The sequence below is a fragment of the Anomaloglossus baeobatrachus genome, chromosome 1, assembly GCF_048569485.1.
Source record: "Anomaloglossus baeobatrachus isolate aAnoBae1 chromosome 1, aAnoBae1.hap1, whole genome shotgun sequence".
Lineage (NCBI taxonomy): Eukaryota > Metazoa > Chordata > Amphibia > Anura > Aromobatidae > Anomaloglossus > Anomaloglossus baeobatrachus.
Genome location: NC_134353.1, coordinates 373487171 through 373509821, shown reverse-complemented (window position 1 = coordinate 373509821; position 22651 = coordinate 373487171). Strand labels below are relative to the sequence as shown.

General features: G+C 50.3%; 1 protein-coding gene across 1 annotated transcript in view; it reads left to right on the top strand.

Moving 5' to 3' along the window:
* The window catches only part of LOC142301606 (splicing factor, suppressor of white-apricot homolog), a 64103-nt gene that overhangs the window by 32151 nt on the left and 9301 nt on the right, over positions 1-22651 (top strand). Inside the window, 2 exon segments of the mRNA XM_075342662.1 lie at positions 4331-4407; positions 20012-20237. Of these exon segments, the coding sequence (XP_075198777.1) occupies positions 4331-4407; positions 20012-20237 (303 nt within the window).

Sequence of the window (22651 nt, the reverse complement as noted above, 5' to 3'; positions counted from 1 at the left end):
ACCAGGATGGGGGGCATTACTATAAGATGGGGACCAGGATGGGGGGCATTACTACAACATGGGGACCAGGATGGGGGGCATTACTACAAGATGGGGACCAGGATGGGGGGCATTACTACAAGATGGGTACCAGGATGGGGGACTTTACTACAAGATAGGGACCAGGATGGGGGGACATTACTACAAGATGGGTACCAGGATGGGGGACTTTACTACAAGATAGGGACCAGGATGGGGGGACATTACTACAAGATGGGTACCAGGATGGGGGACTTTACTACAAGATGGGGACCAGGATGGGGGACATTACTACAAGATGGGGACCAGGATGGGGGGCATTACTATAAGATGGGGACCAGGATGGGGGGCATTACTACAACATGGGGACCAGGATGGGGGACATTACTACAAGATGGGTACCAGGATGGGGGACTTTACTACAAGATAGGGACCAGGATGGGGGGACATTACTACAAGATGGGTACCAGGATGGGGGACTTTACTACAAGATGGGGACCAGGATGGGGGACATTACTACAAGATGGGGACCAGGATGGGGGACATTACTACAAGATGGGGACCAGGATGGGGGACATTACAACAAGATGGGGACCAGGATGGGGGGACATTACTACAAGATGGGGACCAGGATGGGGGACATTACTACAAGATGGGGACCAGGATGGGGGACATTACTACAAGATGGGGACCAGGATGGGGGACATTACTACAAGATGGGGACCAGGATGGGGGACATTACTACAAGATGGGGACCAGGATGGGGGACATTACTACAAGATGGGGACCAGGATGGGGGACTTTACTACAAGATGGGGACCAGGATGGGGGACATTACTACAAGATGGGGACCAGGATGGGGGACATTACAACAAGATGGGGACCAGGATGGGGGACATTACTACAAGATGGGGACCAGGATGGGGGACATTACTACAAGATGGGGACCAGGATGGGGGACATTACTACAAGATGGGGACCAGGATGGGGGACATTACTACAAGATGGGGACCAGGATGGGGGACTTTACTACAAGATGGGGACCAGGATGGGGGACATTACTACAAGATGGGGACCAGGATGGGGGACATTACTACAAGATGGGGACCAGGATGGGGGACATTACTACAAGATGGGGACCAGGATGGGGGACATTACTACAAGATGGGGACCAGGATGGGGGACATTACTACAAGATGGGGACCAGGATGGGGGACATTACTACAAGATGGGGACCAGGATGGGGGACATTAGTACATGAAGTGGACACTGGTATATGAAGGCAACCAGGGTGTGCACGTTACTACAAGATGTTGTCCAAAATTACTATATGGTGCCGATTTGTAATACAATATTATTTATAAGAAGGGGATAAAATGTAAAAAAAGTCATGATTTTTTTTTAACCACTATAAATGCTGTTTCATATACAAGCTAAAATAAACAAAAGAAAAAGTGAACATTTGTTATTCCTACATCCGTAACGTTCCCAAGCTATAACAGTGTACTATAACGCATACGATTAATGCCATTTTAAAAAATTACAACAAATGAGCAAAAATTGTTCTAAAAAAAGTGATCAAAAGGTGTATAGAAAAAATATGCTATAATTAAAAATGGCACTTTGTCCAGCAAAGAATGCGGGCCCCCTCAAAATTCTAATTTTTTTCAAACATGCGGCCCATACACGCAGCTAAGTTTAAGACTTTAGGAGAAATAAATGTAATTATGTGAAATTTCTGCTTTGCAGTTAACTGTTCATTTCCATTTCGTCTTCTCTGTGGGGTCCGCTTTCACCTTCCCATCCCAGATACTGCCAATATAGCCCATCATCTGCTCTAGCAGTCTTCCAGTCTCTGAAGCGGCAGAGCTCTGGTATCATTTGGAAGGGAGGCGTGAAAGCGCAGGACACCAAAGAAGACTAAGGAAATGCCGCGCTGGACTGGCAGCAAAGCAGAGATTTCACATACTGCGCTCAAGAAAAAAAACTGTGAGCACCTCAACAACAAAGTGACACAGTGCAAAGTGGAAGAGAGCGGCAGAAATAGGAGCTCGTGGCTTTTTTTTTTTTTTTAGAATATGCAAAGTATGTAACTTTTTTTTTTTTTTTTTTTCAGCATATTACAGTTCCTCTTTAGAAGACCTTGTGGTTGTTTTTTATGAGACATATTGACTTTAGTGAATGCTCTCTTTTGAGAAGACTGCACAGCTATCAAGGCTGGATAACCTGTTAGACTTTCACTTCCATCATAGTAAATGTACAGGCCATATTCTGTTGTACTGTGTCCCTCAACGCACTCAGTCCCCAGGAACCATTAACGATCATATTTTCAGGATTTACTTAAAGGGCACCAATCACCAGGATTTTCCTATATAATCTAAAGCCAGTGCTGTACTGGCACTATCACGCTGATTCTATACATACCTTTAGTTATGATATCGATTGTATAGGTTTTGAAACACAAGCAAGTAAAGTTTGTAAAATGAACAGTTTTTTGATTGGCAGCAGGTGCCGAGCAGCTAATAGCTGGGGTGGGATTTGATAGGGGGAGGATGGACAGACAGAAATCACTATCTATTATTTATGCTAATTCCATTATAGAAGTTTGTGGCTAAAAATCATGGTGGCTAAAAGGACCTGTGCTGATGTCATACCCATGTGACCAGAAGGGGTGGGGCTTCAGGCATCAGAAAATGTTGCTTCCTGGTATCAGCTAAGTTGCCTGAGGCCCTGCCCCTTTTGGTCACATGGATATGACATCAGCACAGGTCCTTTTAGCCACCATGATTTAGCTACAGCCATTAGTAAAACATTTCTATAATGGAATTAGCATAAAAGTGGGAGGAACTAGCGGGAGGGGGGGGGCAGAAATCACTATCAGATCCCACCCCAGCTATAGCAGCTGCTGTCAATCAAAAAACTGTTAATTTTACAATCCTAACTTGTGTTTCTAAACCTATACATCCGAACTGACAACTAAAGTTATGTTTAGAATTAGCCTGATAGTGCCAGTATAGCACTGGCTATAGGTTATATAGGAACATTTTTGCAATTGGTGCGCTTTTAAAGGGAACCTCACAGGTGCAATATGCACCCAGAACCACAAGTAGTTCTGGGTGCATATTGCTAATCCCTGCCTAACCGTCCCTGTATACACTAGCATAGATAAAGAGATCTTTAGAAAAAGTATTTTTAAAGATCTTTTATGATATAGTAATGAGCGCAGAGACTAGTCACAGGCTTTATTTCCTGCTCTCATTTTGCCCTCTTAGTATGGTAGCACACCCACAGGGGTATACTAACCTGCTATTCAATGCAGCATCATTAGCGGTGATGCGTGTACCTCTTCCTGCTGTCACCGCTGATCAGAAGTTCGGCACTTCCAGTCATGCGCAGTAGACCTCTCTGAAGTCGGGACACGTACATCCGGCTTCATATTGTGCATGAGCGGAAGTGCTTGGACTTCTGATCAGCGGTGACAGTGGACACAGGTACACGCCTCACCGCTGATGATGCTGCATTGAATAGCATATTAGCAGACCCACAGGGGTGTGTAACACGCTAAGAGGACAGACTTGTCAAGGGATATAATGCCCTTGTGACTAGTCCCTGCTCTCATTAGCATATCATGAAGATCTTTTAGAAATACTTTTTCTAAAGATCCCTTTTATCTATGCTACTAGATACAGGGACAATTAGACAGGGATTAGCAATAGGTACCCAGAACGGCTCATGGTTCTAGGTGTATATTGGGTCTGACAGGTTCCCTTTAATGTTGAATATGCAACTGGACATGTATGTTCATACAATAAACAGTGGATTGCATTCATCTACTAGACAGTGATGGCATTAGTTTTGCAGAAATTATGCAGAGAATAAAGATTAATCTGCTATCTGTTCAACTTTAAAACTTTAAATTATGGAATGATGAGGGGCATTCCCCCCTCTGCAGACCGCGAAGAGAGGGGAGCCTACTTCTGCAGTCAGTTGTCCTAGAGCCGCACACAAGAGGAGGGGGGCACTGCTGATTTCCCCCCCCCCCCCCTACACACCTCTTCCCCACCCCCCTTTACGGACACAGAATTAAACCGAGAAACATAGAGACAAATTTGGAGCACAAGAAAGTAGGGCTGGAATTGCAGGAATTTGTACTTGTGCATTACACAGGTCTCCCTATCAGAAACAGAGTTTAATTTTTGCATTATATAGTCTCAATCACTAAGCGCTTCTATGTCTGTATTTCTCAAGTATCTGTACATTGTCATTTAGCTGTGTTTTTTTTTTTTTTTTTCTCTCTCCCCCCTGTCTTCAGACTCAAGCGATGTTGAAGATAACGAAGAACCCTTTATTGCACCGGAAGGGTTAAATGTTCCCCCTGATGTTGAACTGGTAAGCATAAATTCAGAGCGCTTTTTTTATTATTATTTTGCTTGAGTGGGGTGGTTGTTTTTAAAACTACCATAATGAACTGTGACAGCAAAGATAGTGGGTGTGCACATGCCCATGTTCACATTACCATATCTATGGATTCTGGTTCATCGTTGTGACAAAAAACTGCTTACTGAAAGTGATTGCTCTCATTATGAAATTGATACTTAGAGAAAGCTCCTCAACTGCATATTTTCATGCTGTCCGCTCTCATTCTGCTTGAGAGTCTTGTCTTGCATAGTTTAAAGCTTTCTGCAGAGGAGACAGACCTCCAGAGCCTGGCCAATTATATGCAGTATAAGGTGGATAAGGAGTTAACTCGTGTGATATTAGTCACCTCTCTCAAGTCTAGTAATGACAGCAACTGTGTGAGAGCCCAACCACCATTGGCACATGCCAAATGTAATTGTTTGGGGTTTGATGCATGCTATTTTCTTTGTCGCTCCATTGGGAGACCCAGACAATTGGGTGTATAGCTTCTGCCTCCGGAGGAGGCCACACAAAGTATTACACTTAAAAGTGTAACGCCCCTCCCCTTCTGCCTATACACCCCCCGTGCATCACGGGCTCCTCAGTTTTTATGCTTTGTGCGAAGGAGGCACACATGCACGCATAGCTCCACAATTTAGTCAGCAGCAGCTGCTGACTATATCGGATGGAAGAAAAGAGGGCCCATAACAGGGCCCCCGGCATGCTCCCTTCTCACCCCACTCTGGTCGGCGGTGCTGTTAAGGTTGAGGTACCCATTGCGGGTACATAGGCAGGAGCCACATGCTGTTTTCCTTCCCCATCCCTTAAGGGCTCTGGGTGAAGTGGGATCCTAATCGGTCTCCAGGTACTGGGACCGTGCTCCCTCCGCAGCCCCTGGGGAATCTGCTGTACAGGAGCCGGGTATCGTCAGGGACAAGGCCCTGCTACTGTGAGGTACTCTGTGTCCCCTTGGGGACGGCGCATGGAGCGCTTGTGTCATACACGCTGCAGCACTGCTGGGTGTGTTAGTGCGCCGGGACTACCGCGCTGACCGCGCTTATTTGCCGGCCGCGCTTATAACTTTAGTCCCCGGCTTTTGCTGCCTAGTACCGCATATTCCCGCCCCCGGGCCTGCCAGTCAGGGTAAGGGCGGGACGCTGCACAGGACGTCGGCGCTGAGGGCTGGAGCATACTTTGTATCCTCCTCCCCCCTCACTGAGCACCGTGGGCACCAGATTCCCGCACTTTCTAGGGCACGCCCACGGCCCCCTCCTCCTCACAGAACGCCGGCAGCCATTCCTGTCAGCACTTCTGAAGCTGGAGAGGAGAGACGGCTCTGGGAGGCCCAGGCAGGGACTCTGGTGGTCACACAACCGCTTTGGGCGGTCGGTAAGCAGCACCTGTTTCTAGGTGCTGGCCCCCCTGGTGCCGAAGTGTGTATATGTGTATATGTGTATATGTGTATATATATATATATATATATATATATATATATATATATATATATATATATATATATATATATATATATATATATATATATATATATATATATATATATATATATATATATATATATATATATATATATATATATATATATATATATATATATACTTATATGCTATACATTTACTCTGTACGGTCGCACTGTTGATTTTTGGCTATATACCCTCCTGGATTGTACTCAGTGTAGACAACAGCATGTCGTCCGCAAAAAGCAAGGGTGCCAAAGCACAGGCTTACTTTGCAACCTGTACCTCATGTGCGGCTATACTACCGGCAGGTTCCACCGACCCTCATTGTGTGCAATGCTCGGCCCCTGTGGCACTTACTCAGCCGGAGCCTCTGCTAATGGTGGCCCAAGTGGAACCACCTGCTAACACTGTCCAGGTGACAGGGACGGAGTTTGCAGTATTTGCTGACAAACTTTCTGAGAGTATGGATAAATGGTCTGCTAAGATACTAGAAGCCTTGCAGTCCAGGCCGGTAACACAGGCCCTGGGCACTGTTGAATCATTGACCCCAGGCCCCCCTCGGTTGGAGCAGCAAAGTGCTCCTGGGGTGACTCATAGGTCCCAGGGTGAGGTCTCTGCAGAGAGGCAGTCCAGAAACACCGAGCTTGTCCAGATAAGCGCTTTTCTAAGCGCCTTAAGGACACACGTTATCCCTTCCCCGCTGACGTTGTCAAGGGTTGGGCTCAGTGTCCCAAGGTGGATCCTCCAGTCTCCAGACTGGCGGCTAGATCCATAGTTGCCGTGGAAGATGGGGCTTCACTCAAAGATGCCACTGACAGACAGATGGAGCTCTGGTTGAAATCCATCTATGAAGCTATCGGCGCGTCCTTTGCTCCGGCATTCGCAGCCGTATGGGCACTCCAAGCTATCTCAGCTTGTCACTCGCAGATTAATGCAGTCACACGTGCCTCTGCTCCGCAGGTGGTGTCCTTAACCTCTCAGGCGTCGGCGTTTGCGTCCTACGCCATTAATGCTGTCCTGGACTCTGCGAGCCGTACGGCGGTAGCTTCCGCCAATTCGGTGGCAGTCCGCAGGGCCATGTGGCTACGTGAATGGAAGGCAGACTCTGCTTCCAAAAAGTTCTTAACCGGTTTGCCATTTTCTGGCGACCGCCTGTTTGGTGAGCGATTGGATGAAATCATTAAGCAATCCAAGGGAAAGGACTCATCCTTACCCCAGTCCAAACCAAACATACCTCAACAACGGAAGGTACAATCGAGGTTTCGGTCCTTTCGGCCCACGGGCAGGTCTCACTTCTCCTCGTCCAACAGGCCACAGAAGGGTCAGAGGGACTCCGATTCATGGCGGTCTAAGTCACGTCCTAAAAAGACCGCCGGAGGAACCGCTCACAAAGCGGCCTCCTCATGACTTTCAGCCTCTTCACACCGCATCCTCGGTCGGTGGCAGGCTCTCCCGCTTTTGCGACGCCTGGCTGCCACATGTCCAAGACCGATGGGTGAGAGACATTCTGTCTCACGGTTACAGGATAGAGTTCAGCTCTCGTCCTCCGACTCGTTTCTTCAGAACATCTCCGCCCCCCGAGCGAGCCGATGCTCTTCTTCAGGCGGTGTGCACTCTGAAGGCAGAAGGAGTGGTGATCCCTGTTCCTCTTCAGCAACAGGGTCACGGTTTTTACTCCAACTTGTTTGTGGTGCCAAAAAAGGACGGATCTTTCCGTCCTGTTCTGGACCTAAAACTGCTCAACAAACACGTAAAAACCAGGCGGTTCCGGATGGAATCGCTCCGCTCCGTCATCGCCTCAATGTCCCAAGGAGATTTCCTAGCATCAATCGACATCAAAGATGCTTATCTCCACGTACCGATTGCACCAGAGCATCAGCGCTTCCTGCGTTTCGCCATAGGGGACGAACACCTTCAGTTTGTGGCACTGCCTTTCGGCCTGGCGACAGCCCCACGGGTCTTCACCAAGGTCATGGCAACAGTAGTTGCAGTCCTACACTCTCAGGGACACTCGGTGATCCCTTACTTAGACGATCTGCTTGTCAAGGCACCCTCTCAAGTGGCATGCCAACACAGCCTGAACATTGCTCTGGAGACTCTCCAGAGATTCGGGTGGATCATCAATTTCCCAAAGTCAAATCTGACACCGGCCCAATCACTGACATATCTTGGCATGGAGTTTCATACTCTCTCAGTGATAGTGAAGCTTCCGCTGGACAAACAGCGTTCACTACAGACAGGGGTGCAATCTCTCATTCAAGGCCAGTCACACCCCTTGAGGCGCCTCATGCACTTCCTAGGGAAGATGGTAGCAGCAATGGAGGCAGTTCCTTTTGCGCAGTTTCATCTGCGTCCACTTCAATGGGACATTCTCCGCAAATGGGACGGGAAGTAGACGTCCCTCGACAGGAACGTCTCCCTTTCTCAGGCAGCCAAAGCCTCCCTTCGGTGGTGGCTTCTTCCCACTTCATTGTCGAAGGGGAAATCCTTCCTACCCCCATCCTGGGCGGTGGTCACGACGGACGCGAGTCTATCAGGGTGGGGAGCGGTCTTTCTCCACCACAGGGCTCAGGGTACCTGGACTCAGCCAGAGTCCTCCCTTCAGATCAATGTTCTGGAGATAAGGGCAGTGTATCTTGCCCTAAAGGCGTTCCAGCCGTGGCTGGAAGGCAAGCAGATCCGAATTCAGTCGGACAACTCCACCGCGGTGGCATACATCAACCACCAAGGCGGAACACGCAGTCGGCAAGCCTTCCAGGAAGTCCGGCGGATTCTGCTGTGGGTGGAAGCCACAGCCTCCACCATATCCGCAGTTCACATCCCGGGCGTAGAAAACTGGGAAGCAGACTTTCTCGGTCGCCAGGGCATGGACGCAGGGGAATGGTCCCTTCACCCGGACGTGTTTCAAGAGATCTGTTGCTGCTGGGGGATGCCGGACGTCGACCTAATGGCGTCCCAGCACAACAACAAGGTCCCGGCATTCATGGCACGGTCTCAAGATCACAGAGCTCTGGCGGCAGACGCCTTAGTTCAGGATTGGTCGCAGTTTCAACTGCCGTATGTGTTCCCTCCTCTGGCACTGTTGCCCAGAGTGTTACGCAAGATCAGGTCCGACTGCCGCCGCGCCATCCTCGTCGCTCCAGACTGGCCGAGGAGGTCGTGGTACCCGGATCTGTGGCATCTCACGGTGGGTGAACCGTGGGCACTACCAGACCGACCAGACTTACTGTCTCAAGGGCCGTTTTTCCATCTGAATTCTGCGGCCCTCAACCTGACTGTGTGGCCATTGAGTCCTGGATCCTAGCGTCTTCAGGGTTATCTCAAGAGGTCATTGCCACTATGAGACGGGCTAGGAAACCAACGTCCGCCAAGATCTACCACAGGACGAGGAGGATATTCTTATCCTGGTGCTCTGATCAGGGTTTTACTCCCTGGCCATTTGCCTTGCCCACTTTTCTGTCCTTCCTTCAATCTGGACTGGAAAAGGGTTTGTCGCTCGGCTCCCTTAAGGGACAAGTCTCAGCGCTCTCTGTGTTTTTTCAGAAGCGCCTAGCCAGACTTCCACAGGTACGCACGTTCCTGCAGGGGGTTTGTCATATAGTCCCTCCTTACAAGCGTCCGTTAGAACCCTGGGATCTGAACAGGGTGCTGATGGCTCTTCAGAAACCACCTTTCGAGCCAATGAAGGATATTTCTCTTTCACGCCTTTCGCAGAAAGTGGTCTTCCTAGTAGCAATCACATCACTTCGGAGAGTGTCAAAGCTAGCAGCGCTGTCATGCAAAGCCCCTTTCCTGGTGTTTCACCAGGACAAGGTGGTTCTGCGTCCGGTTCCGGAATTTCTCCCTAAGGTGGTATCCCCCTTTCATCTCAATCAGGATATCTCCTTACCCTCTTTTTGTCCTCATCCAGTTCACCAATGTGAAAAGGATTTGCACTTGTTAGATCTGGTGAGAGCACTCAGACTCTACATTTCTCGTACGGCGCCCCTGCGCCGCTCGGATGCACTCTTTGTCCTTGTCGCTGGCCAGCGTAAAGGGTCACAGGCTTCCAAATCAACCCTGGCTCGGTGGATCAAGGAACCGATTCTTGAAGCCTACCGTTCTTCTGGGCTTCCGGTTCCCTCAGGGCTGAAGGCCCATTCTACCAGAGCCGTGGGGGCGTCCTGGGCTTTGCGGCACCAGGCTACGGCTCAGCAGGTGTGTCAGGCGGCTACCTGGTCGAGCCTGCACACTTTCACGAAACACTATCAGGTGCATACCTATGCTTCGGCAGATGCCAGCCTAGGTAGGCGAGTCCTTCAGGCGGCGGTGGCCCACCTGTAGGAAGGGGCCGTTTTACGGCTCTATTACGAGGTATTATTTTACCCACCCAGGGACTGCTTTTGGACGTCCCAATTGTCTGGGTCTCCCAATGGAGCGACAAAGAAGAAGGGAATTTTGTTTACTTACCGTAAATTCCTTTTCTTCTAGCTCCAATTGGGAGACCCAGCACCCGCCCCTGTTCCCTTCGGGCTGTTGTTCTTTGTGTACACATGTGGTTCATGTTGAATGGTTTTCAGTTTTCCGAACTTCCTTCGGATTGAATTTACTTTAGACCGATTTAAAAGTTTCCTCCTTCCTGCTTTTGCACCAAAACTGAGGAGCCCGTGATGCACGGGGGGGTGTATAGGCAGAAGGGGAGGGGCGTTACACTTTTAAGTGTAATACTTTGTGTGGCCTCCGGAGGCAGAAGCTATACACCCAATTGTCTGGGTCTCCCAATTGGAGCTAGAAGAAAAGGAATTTACGGTAAGTAAACAAAATTCCCTTCTTTTGTGGGGAGGGAGGAGGTAAGGGTTCTACTTTCTTTGATTAAGAGTGCTGCTGTATTCAACTTTTTTAGCTGCTTGGACACTTCCTTATGGATCTGAAACTACGTTTTTTTTTTTCTTTTTTGAGTAGGTCTTATCTTTTAAGCATACTCCAAAAAAAACACCAAAATCCTGCTAGGGCTTATTTTTGGGGTGATTTTGTTTCGGGAAACAAGGTAGATGAGCTTCAAAGGAGCACTAAAATGGTGGTGGCAAGGCCTTTAGCAAGCCCCTGGGTGCCATAGTAATAAACCCATTGGCACCTAGGATCACGTCACAGGGCACCTGATACCGTATTTCCCCGAAAATAAGACCTCCACCGAAAATGAGACCTAGCATGAGTTTTCAGGGAGGCTTAAATATAAGACATCCCCACAAAATAAGACCTAGCCGCGGCCAATAATGAAGTGTCATGCAGCGGTAAAAAAGTTAGACACTGCAGGACACTTCATTATAGACAGCGAACACCCCTTAAAGAAAGGAGAGAAGACACCTCTCCCCGATCATACTCTCTAGACGCCGACCGGGAGCAAGTGAGCTCATCAAAGTCCTGCAGCGGAACACACACACACACACACACACACACACACACACACACACACACACACACACACACACACCCCCACACACACCCCCACACACACCCCCACACACACCCCCACACACTACCACACACTACCACACACACACACACTACCACACACACACACACTACCACACACACACACTACCACACACACACACTACCCCACACACACACACTACCACACACACACACACTACCACACACACACACACTACCACACACACACACACTACCACACACACACACACTACCACACACACACACTACCACACACACACACACTACCACACACACACACACTACCACACACACACACTACCACACACACACGCTACCACACACACACGCTACCACACACACACACTACCACACACACACACTACCACACACACTACCACACACACTACCACACACACACTACCACACACACACACTACCACACACACGCACACTACCACACACACGCACACTACCACACGCACACTACCATACACACACACACTACCACACACTACCACACGCACACACTACCACACACACACACTACCACACACACACACTACCACACACACACACTACCACACACACACACTACCACACACACACACTACCACACACACACACTACCACACACACACACTACCACACACACACACTACCCCACACACACACTACCCCACACACACACTACCCCACACACACACTACCCCACACACACACTACCCCACACACACACTACCCCACACACACACTACCCCACACACACACTACCCCACACACACACTACCCCACACACACACTACCCCACACACACACTACCCCACACACGCACTACCCCACACACGCACTACCCCACACACACACTACCACACACACACACACTACCACACACACACACACTACCACACACACACACACACTACCACACACACACACACTACCACACACACACACACGCACACACACGCACACACACACTACCACACACGCACACACACACACGCACACACGCACACACACGCACACACACACACGCACACACACGCACACACACACACACTACCACACACACACACTACCACACTCGCCATATCCAGCGATATCGCTTGCTTCTCGGCGGCGATATTGTGCAGTGACCTTCCAGGACCTGCTGGAGGATCACATGGCCGGAAGCTTGTGGTATCTCCAAATGGAGTGTGTGTGTGTGTGTGTGTGCGATCGGATGTGAGAGCGGTAAAAAAGTTACACTGCAGGACACTTCATTATAGACTGCGAACACCCCTTAAAGGAGAGAAGACACCACTCCCCGATCATACTCGCTAGACGCCGACCGGGAGCAAGTGAGCGCATCAAAGTCCTGCAGCGGAACACACACACACACACACACACTACCACACACACACACACACACACACACACACACACACACACACACACACTACCACACACACTACACACACTACACACACTACACACACTACCACACACACACACACACACTACACACACACACACACACACTACCACACACACACACACCATATCCAGCGATATCGCTTGCTTCTCGGCGGCGATATTGTGCAGTGACCTTCCAGGACCTGCTGGAGGATCACATGGCCGGAAGCATGTGGTATCTCCGAATGCTGTGTGTGTGTGTGTGTGTGCGTGTGCGTGCACGATATCGGATGTGAGAGTTTCGGCAGAGGAGGACGGCGTGCAGCACAGCTGCTGGGAGTGCCCGCCGGAGAGCACAGGGAGGAATGATGTGAAAGCTATGTGTGTGAGTGTCAGTCAGATGTAGGGGACCACAGCTGCTGGGAGATCACAGGGAGGAATGATGTGGAATCTGATGTGTGTATCTGTATGAGTGTGTGTGAATGTGATGTGATCTATGCGAGTGTCAGCCAGATGCAGGCGAGGCGTGCTGCACACCTGCTGGGAGATCTGGGAGCCACACAGATGCCTGGGGCTGGTAAGTATGACGATCCTGGGAAGGGGTGTCTGATTTTTGTGGTGGTACACTTACCCCAACCATGTCTCCTCGAGAATAAGACATCCCCTGAAAATAAGACCTAGTGCTTTTTCTTCAGCGCTCTATTGGGAGACCCAGACGATTGGGGTATAGCTACTGCCCTCTGGAGGCCACACAAAGCACTACATTAAAAGTGCAAGGCCCCTCCCCCTCTGGCTATACCCCCCCGTGGTATCACGGGTTCTCCAGTTTTAGCTTTGTGTGCGAAGGAGGTCAGACATTCCATGCATAGCTCCACAGATTTTAGTCAGCAGTAGCTGCTGACTATTTCGGATGGAAGAAAAGAGGACACATATAGTGTCCCCAGCATGCTCCCTTCTCACCCCTGGATGGTGTTGTAAGGTTGAGGTACCTATTGCTGGTACAGGGCTGGAGCCTGACATGCTGTTTTCCTTCCACATCCCCTGGTAGGGCTCTGTGGAAGTGGGATCCTGCCGGCCTCTCAGCTCTGATGCCGGGCTCCATCCACAGACCCATTAGAACCTGATGGATTCGGAGCAGGAGTACGATCAGGGACAGGGCCCTGCATCTTACAGGTACTCTGTGTCCCCGGCAGGCACAGACACACTCCGGGCTGGCTGGGTGTTGTAGTGCGCCGGGGACCGCAACGTGGAGTTGGTGTCCCTACAGATTACTGGGGGATTGTTTGTTTGGGAACGCAGCGCCGACCCCCTCTGGACCGGGCGGCGCTGCTGTGACTTGTGGTGCGCCGGGGATCCGCCGTCCGCGCTTTTACGGCGGCGGCGGTTATAACTTTAGTCCCAGGCTTTTTGGGCCTAGGACGCCGGCTGCTCCGTTTCGTTCCCGCCCCCACCCTGTCATTCAGGGTAGGGGAGAGACGCTGTTCGCAAGCAGCGACGAGGGCTGGAGCCTGATTTACATGCTCCAGCCCTCTCACTATGCACAGAGGGAAGCAGGCTTCCCGCTCTTGGCCAGGAACGCCCAGGGCCCGCCCCCCTTCCTCTCTCGAGACGCCGGCAGCCATTACATGCATGCCTGGCTGGAGGAAGGACGCAAGGCTCTGGGAGACCTGGACTAGGGGCTATCTGGGACCACACACCCGCTTTTTAAGCGGGCGGTAAGCGATTTTTCTGTGCTGGTCCCTCTAGTGCCTCACTGTGTGTCAGTGTACTGGGTACATATATATATAGATATTGTATTTCTTGCACTGTGAGGTGCGCTTCTGGCTGCATATCCCAGATCGCTCTGTGGAAGCAGCAACATGTCATCCTCAAAACGCAAGGCAGCCAAGGCAAAAAGGGCTGTGTATACTGCGTGTGCTGCATGTGGGGCTAATCTACCAGCAGGCTCTGATGACCCCCATTGTGTGCAATGCTCCGACCCGGTGCTGCTTCGCCAGCCGGAGTCAGGAGAGGTAGCGACCCAGGCTGAGACGCTTGTAAGTTCTGCCCCTGTGACAGGGACGGACTTTGCAGTTTTTGCAGATAATATGTCTGTATCTATGGCAAAAATCCTTGAGACCTTGCAATCTATGCATGGGGCTCAGTCTCTGGGCACGGCGAGGCCTCTGTCCTCAGGTCCCCCTTACTTGGAATGTATCCAGCCCACAGGGGGGTCCCCGGCTTCACAGGCCGAGGATTATGACTCAGATGATGGCCCCAGCCACCCTAAGCGAGCTCGCTGGGAAAGACCCTCGACGTCTTCACACTGCTCAGGGTCTCAGCGCAATCAGTCTCCCTGTGATGTGTCTGATGAGAGTGATCAGGAATCCACTCCTGGAACCCCTCTCAACCTGGATACCCCGGATGGGGATGCCATGGTAGACGACCTTATCTCAGCCATAAATAGGCTGTTGGATATTTCTCCCCCAGCCCCTTCAGCAGAAGAGGCGGCTGCGGAGCAGGAAAAGTTTCGTTTCCTTTATCCTAAGCGTAAATTGAGTGCTTTGTTAGATCACTCTGACTTCAGAGAATCAATCCAGAAGCACGACGCTCACCCAGAAAGGCGTTTCTCTAAACGATCTAAAGATACGCGTTTCCCTTTCCCCCCTGAGGTGGTCAAGCGCTGGACACAGTGTCCAAAGGTAGACCCCCCGATTTCCAAACTTGCAGCTAGATCCATAGTTGCAGTGGAGGATGGCGCTTCACTTAAAGATGCCAATGACAGACAGATGGACCTTTGGTTAAAATCTGTCTATGAAGCTATAGGCGCGTCGTTTGCTCCGGCATTCGCAGCCGTATGGGCACTCCAGGCTATTTCAGCTGGCTTAGCAAAAGTGGATGCTATCATGCATCCAGCAGTGCCGCAAGTGGCGCACCTTACCACGCAGATGTCGGCGTTTGCGTCTTACGCTATCAATGCGGTCCTAGAATCTACCAGTCGCACCTCAATGGCGTCCGCCAATTCGGTAGTTTTGCGCAGAGCCTTGTGGTTAAAGGACTGGAAAGCAGATGCTGGTTCCAAAAAATGTTTAACCAGTTTGCCTTTGTCTAGAGAGAGACTGTTTGGCGAGCCATTGGCTGACATCATTAAGCAGTCCAAGGGTAAAGACTCCTCTTTACCACAACCCAGAACACCCAAACCTCAGCAGAAAAAGTGGCAGCAGAGGTTTCAGTCCTTTCGAGGTTCGGGCAAGACACCATTTACCTCGTCCAAAGGGACTCAGAGGACGCAAAGAAACTCAGATTCGTGGCGGACTCACGCACGCCCCAAGAAAGCAAATGGAGGTACCGCTTCCAAAGCGACTACCTCATGACTTCCAGCCCCCCCCCTCCGCATCGCCGGTCGGGGGCAGGCTCTCCCGCTTTTCCGGCATTTGGATGTCACAGGTCAAAGACCGGTGGGTGACGGACATTTTGTCTCGCGGGTACAGAATCGAGTTCAATTCTCGTCCTCCAGCTCGGTTCTTCAGAACCTCCCCACGTCCAGACCGAGCAGATGCTCTGCTGCAGGCGGTGGATTCCCTAAAAGCGGAAGGAGTGGTTATCCCAGTCCCTCCTCAGGAACAAGGGCAAGGGTTTTACTCCAATCTCTTTGTGGTTCCAAAAAAGGACGGCTCGTTCCGTCCTGTTCTGGACCTAAAACGGCTCAACAAACATGTGCACGCCAGGAGGTTCCGGATGGAAACCCTCCGCTCTGTCATTGCCTCAATGTCCAGAGGAGACTTCCTTGCCTCAATAGACATCAAAGATGCTTATCTCCACGTGCCAATTGCTGCAGAACATCAACGTTTTCTACGTTTTGTGATAGGAGACGACCATTTTCAGTTCGTAGCTCTTCCATTTGGTCTGGCGACAGCCCCACGGGTCTTCACCAAGGTCATGGCGGCGGTGGTAGCAGTCTTGCACTCTCAGGGACACTCGGTGATTCCTTACCTAGACGACTTATTGGTCAAAGCTCCCTCTCAGGAGGCATGCCAACTCAGCCTGAATGCTACGCTGGAGACTCTACAGTCTTTCGGATGGATCATCAACTTTCCAAAGTCGATCCTATCACCGACTCAGTCACTAACGTATCTTGGCATGGAGTTTCATACTCTAGCAGCGATAGTGAAGCTGGACAAGCAGCGGTCACTACAGACAGGGGTGCAATCTCTCCTGCAGGGCCAGTTGCATCCCTTGCGGCGCCTCATGCATTTCCTAGGGAAGATGGTGGCAGCCATGGAAGCAGTTCCCTTTGCGCAGTTTCATCTGCGCCCACTTCAATGGGACATTCTCCGCCAATGGGACGGGAAGTCAACGTCCCTGGACAGGAAAGTCTCGCTTTCCCAGACGGCCAAAGACTCTCTACAATGGTGGCTCCTTCCCACATCATTGTCTCAGGGAAGATCCTTCCTGCCTCCATCCTGGGCAGTAGTCACGACAGATGCGAGTCTGTCAGGGTGGGGAGCAGTATTTCTCCACCACAGGGCTCAGGGGACGTGGACTCCGCAGGAGTCCACCCTTCAGATCAATGTTCTGGAGATCAGAGCAGTGTATCTTGCTCTACTGGCCTTCCAACAGTGGCTGGAAGGAAAGCAGATCCGAATCCAATCGGACAACTCCACAGCGGTGGCATACATCAACCACCAAGGAGGGACGCGCAGTCGGCAAGCCTTCCAAGAAGTCCGGCGCATTCTAATGTGGGTGGAGGACAGAGCATCCACCATATCCGCGGTTCACATCCCAGGCGTAGAAAACTGGGAAGCAGACTTCCTCAGTCGCCAGGGCATGGACGCAGGGGAATGGTCCCTTCACCCGGACGTGTTTCAGGAAATCTGTCGCCGCTGGGGAGTGCCGGACGTCGACCTAATGGCATCCCGGCACAACAACAAGGTCCCGGCATTCATGGCGAGGTCGCGCGATCAAAGAGCTCTGGCGGCAGACGCCTTGGTTCAAGATTGGTCGCAGTTTCAGCTCCCATACGTGTTTCCGCCTCTGGCGCTCTTGCCCAGAGTGCTACGCAAGATCAGATCCGAGTGCAGCCGCGTCATACTCGTCGCTCCAGACTGGCCGAGGAGGTCGTGGTATCCGGATCTGTGGCATCTCACGATCGGTCGACCGTGGTCACTGCCAGACCGACCAGACTTACTGTCCCAAGGGCCGTTTTTCCATCAGAATTCTGCGGCCCTGAACCTGACTGTGTGGCCATTGAGTCCTGGATCCTAGCATCTGCTGGATTATCTCAGGGAGTCATTGCCACAATGAGACAAGCTAGAAAGTCGAATTCGGCTAAGATCTACCACAGAACGTGGAAGATTTTCTTGTCCTGGTGCTCTGCTCAGGGAGTGTCTCCCTGGCCATTTGCATTGCCCAAGTTTCTTTCCTTCCTGCAATCGGGGTTAGAAAAGGGCTTGTCGCTCAGCTCCCTTAAAGGGCAAGTTTCGGCACTATCCGTGTTTTTTCAGAAGCGTCTAGCACGTCTTCCTAAGGTGCGCACGTTCCTGCAGGGGGTCTGTCATATTGTGCCCCCGTACAAGCGACCGTTAGATCCATGGGATCTGAACAGGGTACTAGTTGCTCTCCAGAAACCGCCCTTCGAGCCTCTGAAGGAAGTTTCCTTTTCTCGGCTGTCGCAGAAAGTGGCGTTTCTTGTTGCAATCACATCGCTTCGGCAAGTGTCTGAGCTGGCAGCTCTGTCATCTAAGGCTCCCTTCCTGGTGTTCCACCAGGACAAGGTTGTGCTGCGCCCCATTCCGGAGTTTCTCCCTAAGGTCGTATCCTCTTTTCATCTTAATCAGGATATTTCCTTGCCTTCTTTTTGCCCTCATCCGGTTCACCGGTATGAAAAGGCCTTACGTTTGCTAGATCTGGTGAGAGCACTCAGAATCTACATTTCCCGCACGGCGCCCATACGCCGTGCCGATGCACTTTTCGTCCTTGTCGCTGGTCCGCGCAAGGGGTTGCAGGCTTCTAAAGCCACCCTGGCTCGATGGATCAAAGAACCAATTCTAGAGGCCTACCGTTCTGCGGGGCTTCCGGTTCCTTCAGGGCTAAAAGCCCACTCAACCAGAGCCGTGGGTGCGTCCTGGGCATTACGTCACCAGGCTTCGGCTCAACAGGTGTGCCAGGCAGCTACCTGGTCCAGTCTGCACACTTTCACCAAGCATTATCAGGTGCATACCTATGCTTCGGCGGATGCCAGCTTAGGTAGAAGAGTCCTGCAGGCGGCAGTGACACCCCCGTAGGGGAGGGCTGTTTTGCAGCTCTAACATGAGGTATTTATTTACCCACCCAGGGACAGCTTTTGGACGTCCCAATCGTCTGGGTCTCCCAATAGAGCGCTGAAGAAGAAGGGAATTTTGTTACTTACCGTAAATTCCTTTTCTTCTAGCTCTTATTGGGAGACCCAGCACCCGCCCTGTTGTCCTTCGGGATGTTTTTTGTTGTTTGCGGGTACACATGTTGTTCATGTTGAACGGTTTTTCAGTTCTCCGATGTTATTCGGAGTTAATTTGTTTAAACCAGTTATTGGCTTCCTCCTTCTTGCTTTGGCACTAAAACTGGAGAACCCGTGATACCACGGGGGGGTATAGCCAGAGGGGGAGGGGCCTTGCACTTTTAATGTAGTGCTTTGTGTGGCCTCCAGAGGGCAGTAGCTATACCCCAATCGTCTGGGTCTCCCAATAAGAGCTAGAAGAAAAGGAATTTACGGTAAGTAACAAAATTCCCTTCTTTTAGGGCAAAAAAAATATAAGACAGTGTCTTATTTTTGGGGAAACAGGGTAGTACACAATTTATTATTTTCATGTGTACTATTGTAAAATAAATGAATATGGCGCTTACACTTAAAAGTACCCATTGATTTTTGCCACCATTGGGCTTCCTTTAGCCTCCATTACACCGAGCTTTCATATTGGCAGAGTCTGTTACACTATTCTATGCAGCTGAAGGAAAATATGTCAAAATCCGTTCCAGTGCGTTGGAATCGGAAATCTTGACTGATGGAAACAGTGATTTTTCATCATCCCATGAGTAAAACTTTTAGCAATCTTTTTCACCCTTAGGGGTCCTTTGACCGATGGGTGAGGCTAAATAGCTGAGACTTGTGTTAGGAGCTGCCTTCCCATCTGTTCAGTCACTTGGACATAGAAATGTATTCCTAAACATATTGCCTGAACGTCTAGGTTTTCCAATGAATTTGTAAAATAATTTTCTTGGATATGTCTTATAAAATAACTTTTTCTTTTTTGTTTTTCCCTTGTTACCAGCCGCCCACTGCAAAAATGCATGCCATTATAGAGCGTACAGCAAATTTTGTCTGCAAGCAGGGTGCTCAGTTTGAGATCATGTTAAAAGCCAAGCAAGCTCGAAACTCACAGTTTGACTTTTTACGTTTTGATCACTACCTCAACCCTTATTACAAGCACATCCAGAAAGCCATGAAAGAAGGACGTTATACCTCACACTCGGAGAAGCAGAAAGAAGAGCAAAAAAGTAGGAACCGTTTTTATTTACTTCCATCTTCTTACTACTTGCTCCTATTTTAAATCCCCATTCCCGGCATTTTCTTTGTCACTGCTGGAGTGGTATTGTTAATCAAAGTTCCCTACCACTAGTAATATACTTACCTGCTGTTGTCTTCTGTTCTCAGCACTGCTCCGGTCGTCTTTTTTTTTTTTTTTTCACATTTTAACCTGCTGGATAGCTCTAGTGTTTGTTGGCTGGACCGAAAGTCACTACTCCATGAAAGTCTATAAGAGCCAGGAAGAGGCGATCATAGACTTCTATTGTGACTGTTAATCTCTGATTTACGGTCAGTCAGAAACTGCAGGCACAAGATGATGGTGCAAGACTGGAGCAGCACCTAGAACAGGGGTCTCAAACACGCGGCCCGCGGGCCGCATGCGGCCCTTCAGGTGGCTTCTTGCGGCCCGCAGGCCCGTGGACCTGGTAAAGATGGCGACCGGTGCAGGGGCCGCAGCTGTCAGTTATTTATTTCAGCCTACAGTTTTGTGTTTGCCGCGCACAGTGAAGTTCTCACTGCAGAACGCAATAACAGCCGCCTGCCAATCAGCGGCAAGCACCTGCTGCATATGACCTCAGATGCTTGCCTGTGATTGGCCAGTGGCTGTTGTGCAGTGAGAACTGCTCTGCACGCGCCGGCCGAACGTTCAGCGATGACAGCAGCTGTGATCATTACCTGGTCCACGTGCCTGCGTGCTGCTGACAGCAGGTGAGAAGAATTGTGTGTGTGTGTGTGTGTGTGTGTGTCTCAGTCTCATGCCGTGTGTGTGGTTCTGTTGCTGGCTGAGGCTGCACTGTGTGTGTGTGTGGTAGCTGAGGCTTCACCGAGTCCACGTGCCTGCATGCCGCTGACAGCAGGTGAGAAGAATGTTTTCGTGTGTGTGTTAGCTGAGGCTGCACAGGGTGGGGGGGGATGTGTATTTGCTGAGGCTGCACAGGGTGGGGGGGATGTGTATTAGCTGAGGCTGCACAGGGTGGGGGGGATGTGTATTAGCTGAGGCTGCACAGGGTGGGGGGGATGTGTATTAGCTGAGGCTGCACAGGGTGGGGGGGATGTGTATTAGCTGAGGCTGCACAGGGTGGGGGGATGTGTATTAGCTGAGGCTGCACAGGGTGGGGGGATGTGTATTAGCTGAGGCTGCACAGGGTGGGGGGATGTGTATTAGCTGAGGCTGCACAGGGTGGGGGGATGTGTATTAGCTGAGGCTGCACAGGGTGGGGGGGATGTGTATTAGCTGAGGCTGCACAGGGTGGGGGGGATGTGTATTAGCTGAGGCTGCACAGGGTGGGGGGGGATGTGTATTAGCTGAGGCTGCACAGGGTGGGGGGGATGTGTGTGTGTGTGTGTGTTAGCTGAGGCACATTGCTACAAGGGGACAAGGATGCACACATTTTTACAGAATGGGAAACAAGATGGGGCACATTACTACAAGATGTTGGCCAAAATTACTATGCGGTGGTTATTGTAAAACTGTATTACTTACAAAAAGGGGAAAAAATGTAAAAAAAAGTATGTATGTATGTATATATGCACATACATATACACACACTACACCTTTGTTATAATGGACAAATGAAAAATGTTCGAAAACAGTGATTCAAGGGTGTATAGAAAGAAAAAATGGTACCACTACCAATGTCACTTTGTCCTGAAAGGAATGCGGCCCCTCAAATTATTTTTTTTCCTGTGTGCGGCCCATACAACCAGCCGAGTTTGAGACCCCTGACCTAGAAGAACAGAAGGTGCCAATTGACGGGTATATTACTAGAGGCAAGGAACATCCATCAGTGATCCCACTCCAGCTGTTAAATATAAAAAAAAATGTGCAGGGTTTATACTATGTCTACAAACATGCTCACAAAATCTAAACTGGAGAAAGTAAAATTCTATAATGCAGATACCGCTGAACAGGAGTCAGTCGGTAAATGGTCGGACTTAGGCCGTAAAATGCGGGCCATGCTCTGATCAGTCTGCTCAAACTGTAGTCATCAGACCTTACGAGACATAAAGCTAGTAGCTCAGGTCTGGAAATCCAGCGATTAGGCCAGGCCTTACTATCAAACTATGGTCTTTGTTTCACGGGTGTGTAAAACTGACTTTAGGCACAGCGTATGGCTAGAAATTCAGCTACTGAACTACCATTAGCAAATATGTCACTTAAGCTGGGTTCACACTAAACGACAGCGACAACGACGTCGCTGTTACGTCACCATTTTCGGTGACGTAACAGCGACCTTGTAAGTCGCTGTTATGATCGCTGCTTAGCTGTCAAACACAGCAGAAGCAGCGATCATAACGTCCCTGTGCTACATGTGCAGAGAGCAGGGAGCCGCGCTTAGTGCTGGCTCCTTGCTCTCCTAGGTACAGTACACATCGGGTTAAT